The sequence below is a fragment of the Nelusetta ayraudi genome, unplaced genomic scaffold (assembly GCF_046127955.1).
Source record: "Nelusetta ayraudi isolate G7.1 ecotype Tasmania unplaced genomic scaffold, CSIRO-AGI_Nayr_v1 ptg000001l, whole genome shotgun sequence".
Lineage (NCBI taxonomy): Eukaryota > Metazoa > Chordata > Actinopteri > Tetraodontiformes > Monacanthidae > Nelusetta > Nelusetta ayraudi.
In genome coordinates this window covers 1922640-1935000 of record NW_027466051.1, presented here as the reverse complement: position 1 = coordinate 1935000, position 12361 = coordinate 1922640, and the positions used below count along the sequence as shown (strand labels likewise).

Sequence of the window (12361 nt, the reverse complement as noted above, 5' to 3'; positions counted from 1 at the left end):
CGTCTTGGCCCCACAAACGTGTGTTTTGTAGATTCAAAGCATTCTCCAAAGACAGGTGCAAACTTCCCTCGATTCTTCCTCCGCCCAGCAGGGGTCCCTCCGAGGGGAAGAAACATCCGTACGGGCCTTCAGAAAAAGAAAGGAAAAAGAGAAAAGGAATCCGTATGTACACAACACAACCCTTGTGGCGCCAAATGCACTGAGACCACAAGTAGCAACACATGAGGCGTCTTTGCTTTGTGACAAAATGTTGTCTCTCCCTTTCGCTCTCTCTTTGTGCGGCCATGCTCGTTCGCCCGCTCCGCTGCAATCTGAGGCCACTGCCGGTTATCTAACAGGGACTTTGATGTTACGCAACAACTCACCGCGCAGTAACAGTAACATTAAGAGCAGCTCCCGCACCTGAAAGGCTCTGCGTCACCCTGATCTCTGATCCCACCTGCACTGAAATAACAGCAGGACCTTCATGGCAGGTGTGTGTGTGTGTGTGTGTGTGTGTGTGTGTGTGTGTGTGTGTGTGTGTGTGTGTGTGTGTGTGTGTGTGTGTGTGGGTGTGGGTGTGGGTGTGGGTGTGTCTGTAGCGGCCTCTCCAGCCGCTCCTCTTATCTCGGCTCTTCTGGCTGCCGATAGAATCGTCTCATCTGCAGCAGCTGCAGCTTCAGTGTTACAACAAGACAGTGTGTTTTGTTTTGGAGATACAGTAAATCTCCAGTTCTTGTCCTTTTATAGTCGCACCGCTGGCTTTGGGGGAGGCGGGGAGAGGTGCACATACATCACTTTGATAATGGGGTTCTAGCTGTAAATGTGCGTCTGACCTGAACCGAAAATGATCAGTTACGATAAAATGAAAGTAAAAACGTTGAATTTCATGTTTATATTCTATTTATTTCGTTGTCTGTACATAGAGCCAGACCTGATTATGTCAAACGGTTGTGTGTGTTATATTTGGAGATTTTGAGAAGAAACAGCGACATCAAGTGGTTACATTTTAGATTGCCCCGCTATTTCGTACACAGTCACACAAAGCTGGATGCCTCGTCCACCTTCTTCTTCGTTGGTTTCGTTGAGGACGTCCGCAGTCACCCTAATTATGAAACGGGCTGTCTGCCAGCTGGATTGTCCACACCAGGCTTCCTTAGAAATATATTGTGACACAAGCAGCTAACTGGGAGCAAGACCCTTGATCTATGTATAAACTTGCATATAAATAAGAACCGTTTCAAGGGGAGAAAAATCAAATGACTTTTATTAATGTATTTATGGGCTTTAAGTATTTACCAATAAAAAAAAAATCATAAATGAGACCGAATATTAAACACTGGACCTTTAAAACTTTTAGTATTATTATAAGGGTAAATGCAATGTTTCCTACATCATGCTAGATGCTACGTCGATGCTACAGACCAACTCTTTGTGTTTCTCTGATGTTCCTCCCCACACTGACCCTGTTAGTCATATGACCGGTTGTTCTCTCCTCTCTCGGTGTCCCCCAGCTCTTCGTGCTGTGCCACGGCTTCCTGCAGTTCTCCCAGCTGCTCTACAGCGCCTACTTCAAGAGCGTCATCACCACCGTGGAGCGCCGCTACGGCCTCAGCAGCTACTCGTCGGGAACCATCTCGTCGCTGCACGAGGTGCGAGCCAGAGAGCGAGAACCGTCTCAGAGTCCCACTTCCTGTCTCCCTGGGCAGGACCCAGTAGTTCTGGAGTGCACTCACTGGTTTGCAGGGTTCAAAGGGGCCTTTTTCCTGCATTTTCACTCTTCTGCACTGAAGCCCGAGTGCAGATAAGTCAGCGTGTCCCAGGATTTCCCCCCAGCTGAAGAACATACTTTTGAGTTATTTTAGTATTTTCTTATAGCAAATCCTCGTCATAGCCCGAGAGATTCAGACTTGCGTCTCCCGGTCCAGGTGCAATAACTGCCACTGTGATGTTTTTAATATAACCCAGGGATGAACTGGGAAAAGATCCAGAGAGCAACTTGTTTTTAGGGGTTTTATTAAATCTCAGGTTGAGGGGAATCAGATCAAACAGCCGACCGAGGGAGTTAAATAAGTCAAAAATTTTAAAAAAAAACTCACTCAGCTCACTCACAGAGATAAAAAAAAAAGTTGCATGTTGGTGGCGATTGTGAAACTGTCGCTCCTTTTGTCTCTCCATCTCCCAGATCAGTAATGGCATCCTCATCGTCTTCCTCAGCTACTTCGGGAACCGACTCCACCGTCCTCGCGTCATCGGGCTGGGCGGCCTGCTGATGGCCGCCAGCGCCGCCCTGATGACCGTCCCGCACTTCATATCGCTGCGCTACGAATATGGCTCCGTTCTGCACAGTAAGACCCCCTTAAACCTGACCTGCTGCAGGAAGCTCTGGAGTTTACTGGAGTTCACTGGAGTTCACTGGAGTTCACTGAGGAGGGTTTTTAAGAACATGTTTCACCCCCTCCCGTTTTAACAACCATTTCCCTGGACGCAGAATTTAGACTTGAGTTAAATGAGTAGGCAATGTCAATTACATGCGAAGCTAATGGGTGGCACTGTAACCTCACCCAAAGTTTAAAGTGGCCAATCAGCAGCAGGCTAGAGAAAATAAGAAGTGGTACATTACTGGAACAACGGTTATAACCACCACTGACTGTAAATGAAGACGTCACCAGTTGATTTGAGCCCCTCTGAAGCCCAGAGGTTGGTTTTCATTTAGACCAGGGGTTCGCAAACCATTTGACTCGTAAACTACAGTGGGTTCTAAAATTTGAAAGAGGGGCCAGACCAGGAGCAGATGGACGGAGTGTTTTATATATTAAATATATCATGAGACGTAGAAAACATGCTTTAAAATGTCACATGAAAATGAACAATAGCGTTACTAAAGTGTGTGTGTCTGTCTGCGCCCTGCAGGACCTCACTGGTTCTTCTCCCGCAGAGCATTTTTGCATAAGTCAAAGTGAAATTCATCTCCCTGCATTCCTGAGGGTTAATGAGATTAGTGTCAAGTCTGTGGGCTCGTAATCTGTCCAAACAGGCCCCCTGCATCTGATTGGCTGGCCAACAGTCCAGACAGGTTTCAGGAAATGAAAGAGCACCCCTTTCTGTCCGTCGATCAGTCACTGACTGTTTCACCTTTAACCCCTGACCTCTCGCCTGTGCCCCCGCCGCCCTCAGGTCGCCAATACATCTGCAATCCGCAGGGCAACGCCAGCGAGGTCTCCTGCGGCCGGGACGAGAGCCGGCGGCTGGCCGACGCACAGCGGCTGTGGCCGCTCATGGCGACGGCTCAGCTGCTGTTCGGCGTCGGCTCGGTGCCCATCCAGCCCTTCGGCATCTCCTACATCGATGACTTCGCCGGGCCGGGGAACTCTCCGCTCTACATCGGTGGGTGGCCCGCTGGCCGGGGGTGTTAGTGCCAGTTTAACAGTGTTTAAAGGTCGAGTTTGTGTTTTAAAAAAATAGGAATCTAGCCGAGACATGCAGGATGTTAACATTTCTTCACTCTTTTTGGATCTATCTCGAATGTACATCTGGGAAACGGTGTGTTTGCACAGGGAGGGCAAACACTGGAGGGAATCTTATCTTGTTTTCTTATCTTCGCAGCAGCCACGGTTTCCTGTTTTTGCTTCTTAAGTTTTTAGATTGAAGTCAAACAACAATGTTTCACTCTGAGAAAAATCTCCAGCATCTCTCTTTTCTCTTCATCCGCTGGGAGAGTGCCGTCCGTCTGCTGCAGCATCCAGGCTAATCTCTTAGCTGCAGTAGCAACAGCAAGGCTCACAGTCACTTCCTTTGTCTCATCTTTCTTCTTCTTGCTCTGGGGCTTTTTCAGGGCAGTTTGTTGCAGTTGCTTCCTGCTTTGATCACCGAATAAGAAAGATTGTAGACACTGAAAACGCCTCCGACTGGGGGTTTACAAGATGGACGAGCCAGTTTTTATAATCTGTTAACAAAAAAAAATATGACAGCTTCAAATTGGGTTTTATATATAAGTCTTAATCAATTTTGACAGAAAATATTAAAGTTGCACTTGAATATTGATACTCTGTCATTCTTGGCAACAAACAATCAGGCCGCTGCTCTCCTGTGAATCATTTATCTACATTTTTATATTCAAAATTACATTTTATTTTTGTTTTAGAATTTAGGATTTAAAATAGTTGATTTTCCTAATTCTAACGATCAAACAAACCTTTGACGGGGGTCTGATGTTGATCCTCATCCTGACCTCTGTCCCGACCTCTGCCGTGTCCTCCACAGCCATCCTGTTTGCAGTGTCGGTCTTTGGCCCCGCCCTCGGCTACCTGCTGGGCTCGGTTGTGCTGCGCATCTACGTGGACGTGGACAAAACCGGCTTCGGTAACGACCAACCCGACCCCGACGCCGACGAAAACCTGTTTCTGGTGGTGCGATCGGAGCTGAGCGCTGTTGGTGTGTCTGACAGGGGCGGAGCTGGAGCTGCGGCTGGGCGACCCCCGCTGGGTGGGGGCCTGGTGGGTGGGGCTTTTCATCACCTCCTGCTGCCTCCTCCTCACCTCCATCCCCTACTTCTTCTTCCCTCGCTCCATGCCGTCGGAGGGCAAGGTGAGAGCCGCTGAATGATAGGACACACCTGGGGGTGGTTGTACTGACACCTACTGGCTGTGTCTTGCAACTACAGTCAATCTTTATATTTGGGTGTGAGCTGTTTTATTCGATTAAACCTTTTACTATTAGTCCTGCGTTTGGGGAAATTGCGCATTACAGCAGCAGCAGATAAAATATATTTAAAGAATAAACAATAAGAATTAAAATACTTAACGGCATATATGTGTTTGCCTTTCCTTTCATTAACAGCTTTATTAATTTCAGCAACAAAAATTGCCGACACTCAATATTTTTATTTTATTCATATTCATGTGGTTTCTGCATGAGAAAGAGCAAGGACAATAAAGAAGGAAGGTTGCGGTTAAATTCAGCACTGCCAGGTCCTCAAGTGAGTTCAATTATGAAGTTATTTTGAGCGTATATGAATAGTTGCAGCAGCCAACAGTCTTCAGATGCAGAAAAGAAAGTCTAGGATTAAAAACAAAAGTACTTTGGCATTAAAAAAGTTCTCGACAGAAGCTCCTCCTGACGGCTGCAGGTGTTTCTGAGCCGCTGGCTCGCTGCAGCGGCCCCCTCCTTACATGACAGGCGGGTTTGTCAGCACTTCACCAGTAATGAGTGCACCCCCTGCTGGGCGGAGTCACACACAATCTGAATCATCTGAAGTTCTCACTGTGTCTCTGCGCGCACTACACACAGCTCTCTCTTCTCTTTCTGCTTTGGCAGATGATTGAGAGGGAAAACGACGTGAACGACGACTTCAAGAAGCCTGACGTGTCTCTGCTCGACTTCCTGAAAAGTGAGTGTGTGCGTTTCAGTCAGGCAGATGTTAGGTGTGTGTGTGTGTGTGTGTGTGTGTGTGCGTGCGTGTGCGTGTGCCTGCGTGCGTGTGTGTGTGTAACCAGTGTGTGTTGTGTGTGTCAGTGTTTCCCCGGATGTTTTTCCGCCTCCTGCTGAGTCCTCGCTTCCTGCTGCTGGTGCTGGCCCAGTGCTGCTTCTCCTCCGTCATCGCCGGCCTCTCCACCTTCCTCAACAAATTCCTGGAGCGGCAGTACAGCGCCTCGGCCGCCTACAGCACCCTGCTGATCGGTGGGTATCAGCTCGCGCCGTCGGAGGAGATGAAAGTCTGATCGGGCCGGCAAAGAACTGAGGTTCAGCGCAGACACACGTCTGAAGCACTCACAGCTGATAAGAAATATGAAATATACTTCAAAAAGCATCACTGCGGCAGGAGCTGCTGCAATCAGCTGCTTGATAAGACATTTGAGATATTGAACTTCCAGCTGGATAACTTAGTTTAAAAGTCAAGTCAGCTTTCTGAGTAAGGATGCATCATGTTTTTAAAAGGAAAAAAAAAAAACACAGCCACACAGATAAGCACCAGTCAGTATTGTCGTCGGTGCAGGAGCTGTATTTTTTTTTCCGCCCGATGGCATGCTAACAATTAAAGTAGATAACTGATAGCTCACACGTGGGCTTGAAACGTGCAATGGATTTATGTCTTTCTTTTAATCATAGGCTTTTCATACTGTATGTCTGATTAAAAGAAAGATAGAAATCCATTGAAAACCGAAGACATAATGAATACAATTGATTTAAACATTTAACAGTGAATCACGGTTGTTGGGATTACTCCATAAAAGTATTCCAACTACTGATTACTGATTACTCTTCAAAAAGAATGACTTCTTTAGCTACTTCTATCATAAGTAATCAATTACTAATTACTTTTGTTAAAAAAGATAAAGTAACATTTGCTCAGTGCTTTGGAATGAACTTTTTCAAAGTGCAAATATTGCCTCTGTCCTCTCTGAGTACAAACTGCACATTTCACAGAACAAACTCATGTACAGCACTGGTGCCTTTTGCACGGCCCATATTATTAAAATAATTAGAAGCACAGTAGTTAAAAGACCTCTACTGTGCAGAGTACTGCTGACTTACTTGTAAACATGGCTTTCAACAATTTAAGAGGTTCAACGTGTATTTTTTCGAAGTTGAGAATGTCTTGTTTCCTGCGCATAACGTACAACGGACCACAATATTATTTGCTTTAAGCGACATGAACTCAAAAATAATGTTTGTATTTCCAGCTATCAAACTCAAACGCTGTCTTTTCTTTCGCCGCCGCCGTGCTTGTTTTGGTGCATTGTCAAAAAGACATTTTTATCTTGCAAAATATTTCGGAAAAGTAATGGAATGGTTACTTGATAAAGTAATTATGATATAATTACCCGTTTTGCCGCAGTAATCCTATTACATTAATCCATTACTCAAAAAGTAGTTTAAATACAGTAGTGGATTACTTTCTAATAGATTACTCGCCAACACTAGCGAGTCTGTCTGTCTGTGGTTTCCATGTGGTCACGCTAGCTAGCCCATTAGCGCTAACGACTGACCCTCCCCACCCCCGACTCCATATCTCCCCCTCCGCCCCCCAGGCTCCATCAACCTGCCGGCCGTGGCCGTGGGGATGCTTGTGGGCGGAGTCATCATGAAGAGGGTGGGGCTCTCCCTGAAGACCATCCCCCGCTTCTCGGTGGTGATGCTGACCACCTCCACCCTCCTCTGCGTGCCGCTCTTCTTCATGGGCTGCCCCACGCAGCAGGTGTCCGAGGTCAACCACTACCAGGTCGGATCGTACGGGTGAGTGTGAGGGCGCACGCCACCAGGGGGCGCTGCGAGGCGTGGGTGGCTTTTGATGAGACTGAAGTTCTGACGCTGTGATTTTTAAAATGTTTCTTACTGTTCATTTGTTTCCTTGCCCCCAGCTCTCTGTCCTCGTGCTCCTCCAACTGCTCGTGTCCCTCCAGCGCCTTCAACCCCGTGTGCGGCTCCGACAACATCGAGTACATCTCGCCGTGTCACGCCGGCTGCACAAACTTCACCAAAGACCCCAGCAACAGGGTGCAGGTCAGTGCGCCCCCTACAGGCGACCGCTCCCTCCTTTCTTTATGCCAGTAATGTTTCCTTGGAGTGTCCAGGTTGAGATCAAAGATTTTTGTTTGTCACGTCACGTTACATGGCAGTGAAATGTTGGTGTGGCTGAACCCGATGTGATTGATCGTGCGAGGAATCGAGCAAGTGTGAAAAAAAAGAGTTTAAAAAGTGGCAAGTTAAATATAAGTTTTACAAAATACAAAGTTAAAAAGGTTAAAAAAGTGGAAAGTACAGATAAGGGTGTTTGAAGTGTTATGCAATACTATACAATATAACAATATAATTACTTGCAACCACTAGAATGCAAAGTATGACACGATACCATTATACACGTATATATAGATAAATGTATATAATAGTATATATAGATCATGAATCAACCTTCACCCAAGGCAATGGGTAGACACCTGAAATGTCTACATGACTGTTTTTATTATTCTAATTGTAACACGAGTTTTTTAGTTATTAGTTAGTGTATTTATTATCTTCCTCATTATAAGCAATAGGACATTTAATAAACACAGCTTTCTTTCTCCTCAGCTTCGCTTTGGGAGCGCTCCTATGATATATGATTGTGGGCTTAGAGGCAAATTAATGTTCAGTATAGAGAATAATTCCTTTTGAATCCCCCAACAACGATTTGCAATGATTTTCAACTTTGGGCAGTCCCAAAAAGATGAGTTGTTATTATTTATTAAACGATTTCCGTGTGACTTTATAACAGTCGTCCTATGGATTAGAGGACAGGAAATCTTAGCCAATGTTAATATTAGTAATCAACCTAAATCAGCTTGTTTCCACTGTCCCAGGGTTGGGGTTACATTGAAGTTTTCTTCTTTGAGTGTCTTGTTTCCAAGTCAGAAATACATGTTTTTAAAAAAACAAAACGGATACTGTACATCAATCAACAGAGATTTGACTTGAGATGCTGTAGTGTGAAAGTGTGAGGCCTTTAGTCAAATTATCCTGGTTGTGTGTCTGTGTGCAGCTCTACACCGACTGCAGGTGCGTCTCCGGCACTCGGGCCGAAGCCCGACCGATGCCGTGCCCCAACAGCTGCATGCACCTCCTCATCCCCGTCATGGTGCTCATCTCGGTGGCGTCGCTCATCGCCTGCTTCACCCACAACCCGCTGTACATGATGCTGCTGCGGTAGGTTGGCCAGACAACACAACTTGAAGAACCCGTGTTGTCGTTTGTGGCTCACTTCTCCTTCCTCTCAGGTCGGTGGCCTCCGAGGAGAAGTCCTTTGCCATCGGGATTCAGTTTCTACTGATGAGAGTTTTAGGTAAGAGAGGACCTGGAATCTGACTCCTTTAACCGTCTTCATTCATTTGTTCTGATTGCTGTTTCTATTCTCTGAAAATGTTGCACTTTTGAGATTTTACGTGAGGAAGGGTAGTGTGTGTTTCTGGATTATTCTCTCCCATCTTGTTTGTTTAGTTTATTTCGATAAGTGAAAGAGAAGAAAATGAAAATGAAAAAGTAATGGCACAGTATTGGGAAGACATAAAAATAAAATTACAAAAACCTGAAAAATGAAAACAACACTCCAAATAACTTGTCCAGGGTGTCACCCTGCCTTCGCCCTAAGACAGCTGGGATAGGCTCCAGCAGACCCCCGTGACCCTGAATAGGAATAAGCGGGTATAGAAGATGAATGAATGAAATCTTCCCGTGACCCTGAATAGGAATAAGCGGGTATAGAAGATGAATGAATGAATGAACACTCCAAATAGGAGTGGGAATTCAAATGCATTTAATCCCACCTCATCCATAAATTAATCATATACTGTTGTTGGCTCCCAAATCAATATGAAGCTGTACATTAATTTGTTCATTGTGCTAGCTCTAATAAATTACCATAATCACAATATAATACTCATCCTCATAAGAAAATGAATTATTCACGATATTATATAATGTGTAGACTCTAAAATATATAATATAACAATAATATGTTATTCCAATAGTATACTTAGTGTACTTCTGCTTTACATTCAGATTCGGGTGCAAAAACATCACTTTTGCACATTAAATTGGTTTGCGGCGTTAATCTTTGTCCCCGAGTGTTTGCTGCACTGCCCTCTGGTGGCCGCGGTGACGACCTACTGTACATACGCTTGTTTTGTGTGTGTGTCGCCCCAGCCTGGCTGCCGGCTCCGGCTCTCTTCGGCGTGGCCATCGACACGTCATGCATCTGGTGGAGACACGTGTGCGGGAGGAAGTTCAGCTGCGGTTACTATGACAACAACCTCCTGAGGAACAGGTGACGACGACGACGACGACAACGCTCCCGCTGCTGCTGGTGATTTCCCCGGATGTTTCATTTATTAACTCTTTGCCTCTCTGCCACCGGCAGGTACATGGGGCTGCAGGTGGGCTACAAGGTCATGGGCGTCTTCCTGCTCATGATGCTGGGCTGGAAGGTGAAGCGCACGCAGGAGTACAGCCTGGAGAAGAGGCCCGAAGGTCTGCTGTGACCTGGTGGACACTGCAGGAACTACACCACAGTCATCCTCTTACTCCTTCTTATTCGTCGTCTACCCACACTGACCCACATTGACCTCCCTCTCAGGAGATCCTCTCCTCTTCTTGGTGCTTCACTGGACAGTTTTCCTCACAGGAGTATTTAGGAAGACTTTTTTCTGAAATTATGTCAATAATCTCATTAATCTGCTGTAAGAGTGAGAGTGGAAACTCCCTGTTGAGCCCCTGCTCCACTGGCCAAAAGACGTCGTGAAGTCCCACTACTAATCGGCATTTGGTGGCAGTGGAGCAGGCTCACCGATAACGCGGCGAACAATCGGCTCCGATCGGCTTGCGGTGGAATTGGGACACCCGCGACATCATCGCATTTTTTATTTGTTTTGTTTTTTCTGAAATGATGTCAATAATCTGATTAATCTGCTGTAAAAATGAGAGTGGAAACTTCCTGTTGGAGAGGAGTTCAAACGGAGGGAGGGAACATATCCTGCGTTCTGCCTGGTTCTCTAACGGAAGGAACCCAGCAAGGTTCCTACTTCCTGTGGGAACATGTTCCAGTTATTGGTTATTAGCTTAATATTTAAGTTAATTTTTTAAATGGATATTTGTCTCATACAGAGAGACGCACGCACGTATATATATATATATATATATATATATATATGTATATATATATACACATATATATATGATCACATATCACGCTCGATGTAGTCGCAGTGCTAATTGATTGTCGGATAACAATTTTTTTGTAAATTGAATTTACGGTTTACAGATTTGTTTTTTACAAATTTGAAATGTGTGTTATTCTTGCTTCTTGCATCAGAGTCATGATCACTTTTTGTATTTTTTGTATTTTGTTTTACAGTAGCATTTTTTTTAATGTAAGAATTTATATCCGTTAAAATAAATGCAGCACAATTAACCAACATTATGCATAGGGGTGTGAAATTATCGCGTTAATCGCGATTAATTAATTACATGCCTATTTAGAGCGTTATGTTTTTTAATCGCTTAATCTATTTTGTTAATCTCTAACTTTATTGTTGGGGGTAGTTTTTTTTTTAAATCATAAAATCCGTGTTTGTGTGGTGGGCTTCTTGTGCCTGTGTTGTTAGGGGCGGAAAACAAAGGTGTGTCACACCTTGAAGTGGACATTGATTGGCTGTCATTGTGTTTGGGCTTATTTAGCATACGATGATAGGCTCCCATTGTAGTTGGGCAGACAAGGGGAGGAGCGGTGAGTAGTGGAGAGGAGGAGTGAAAATGGAGGAGCGCGTGAAAGTTGCTGGTCCAGTGAATGGGAATTTTACGTTTAAAAAAACGCCCTAATGGAACGATTGATAAAGGTAGAGTCATTTGTGTTCTTTGCAAGAAGGAGTTTGCTTACCACCGAAGCAGTATAAGTTTGGCCTATCACATTAACACAAAGCATCTTTGCCGCTAACGTTAGCGGCAAAGATGCTCCCAATTTGGCGAGCCACAGCAACACTCTTCGCCAACCTAAACTCGTGGATAACACCCCGCGCATCTGCGACCGAGAGGCTGACGAACGTTCTTGCCGAGTGGATAGCGATGAACTGCAGGCCGATAAACATCGTGGAAGATGAGGGGTTAACAGAGGTGCTGCAAACCGCGTCCAATGACCCACTATACAAGCCACCGTGCAGAGCTGCAGTGACAACCAAAATCAGCAAGATGTACGAAGGTGAAAAAAAAAAAGAAACTTGAGATTTTGGTGGAGGATTCGCCCAACTGCAATGCCATAACCGGAGATCACTGGACCTCAGCTGGTCACCACAGCTATTTTGGGGTGACAGGTCACTTTATCAATAATGAAATCGGAGACCAGGCACTTTGCTGATAAATGCGCCACACAGTTCCTCCAGGTGGCAAATGACTGGGGAATTGAAACCAAAATATCCACCATTGGTACAGACAGTGCAGCAAACATGCTGGCTGCCACGAGAGCCCTTCCATATGAGCACATTGCCTGCAATGGCGATTTTAGATTGAGATTTAAAATTAGATCAATTATCCGTAGATCACAATCAATTAATCTCTCAATTTTTTTAATCGCTTGACAGCACAAATCATGCAACGTCTCTGTGTTTAAAGATGATGGTGGGTTTAGCCCTGTGTTTGCAGCCTCCTGCTAAGACTGACACTGAGCTGGACTTTCCTTCCTCGCGTTTGGCAGGGGAAAAAAAATCAAGGCGGTCTCAGAGGACAGCGCGAACACTTGACTGGAGGTGTGGTCACTAACCTTGGAGGGGCATCAGTGCCCTTTGTGATGTCACAAAGTGGCGGAGTTTGAGAGCTGGGTGTTTTAGCACACACTTTGTGAAGAGTTGAGGTAGAGGAG

General features: G+C 45.3%; 1 protein-coding gene across 1 annotated transcript in view; it reads left to right on the top strand.

Annotated features, from left to right (window-relative positions):
- The window catches only part of slco2a1 (solute carrier organic anion transporter family, member 2A1), a 14039-nt gene extending 3114 nt beyond the window's left edge, over positions 1-10925 (top strand). The window contains exons 2-14 of the mRNA XM_076024152.1: positions 1494-1631; positions 2165-2327; positions 3157-3366; positions 4243-4341; positions 4427-4566; positions 5296-5368; positions 5494-5658; positions 7011-7215; positions 7341-7482; positions 8498-8661; positions 8733-8797; positions 9658-9778; positions 9872-10925. Coding sequence (XP_075880267.1) covers positions 1494-1631; positions 2165-2327; positions 3157-3366; positions 4243-4341; positions 4427-4566; positions 5296-5368; positions 5494-5658; positions 7011-7215; positions 7341-7482; positions 8498-8661; positions 8733-8797; positions 9658-9778; positions 9872-9992 — 1806 coding nt within the window. The 3' untranslated portion in view covers positions 9993-10925. The remainder of the gene's footprint in view (positions 1-1493; positions 1632-2164; positions 2328-3156; positions 3367-4242; positions 4342-4426; positions 4567-5295; positions 5369-5493; positions 5659-7010; positions 7216-7340; positions 7483-8497; positions 8662-8732; positions 8798-9657; positions 9779-9871) is intronic.
- Positions 10926-12361: the final 1436 nt, after the last annotated feature.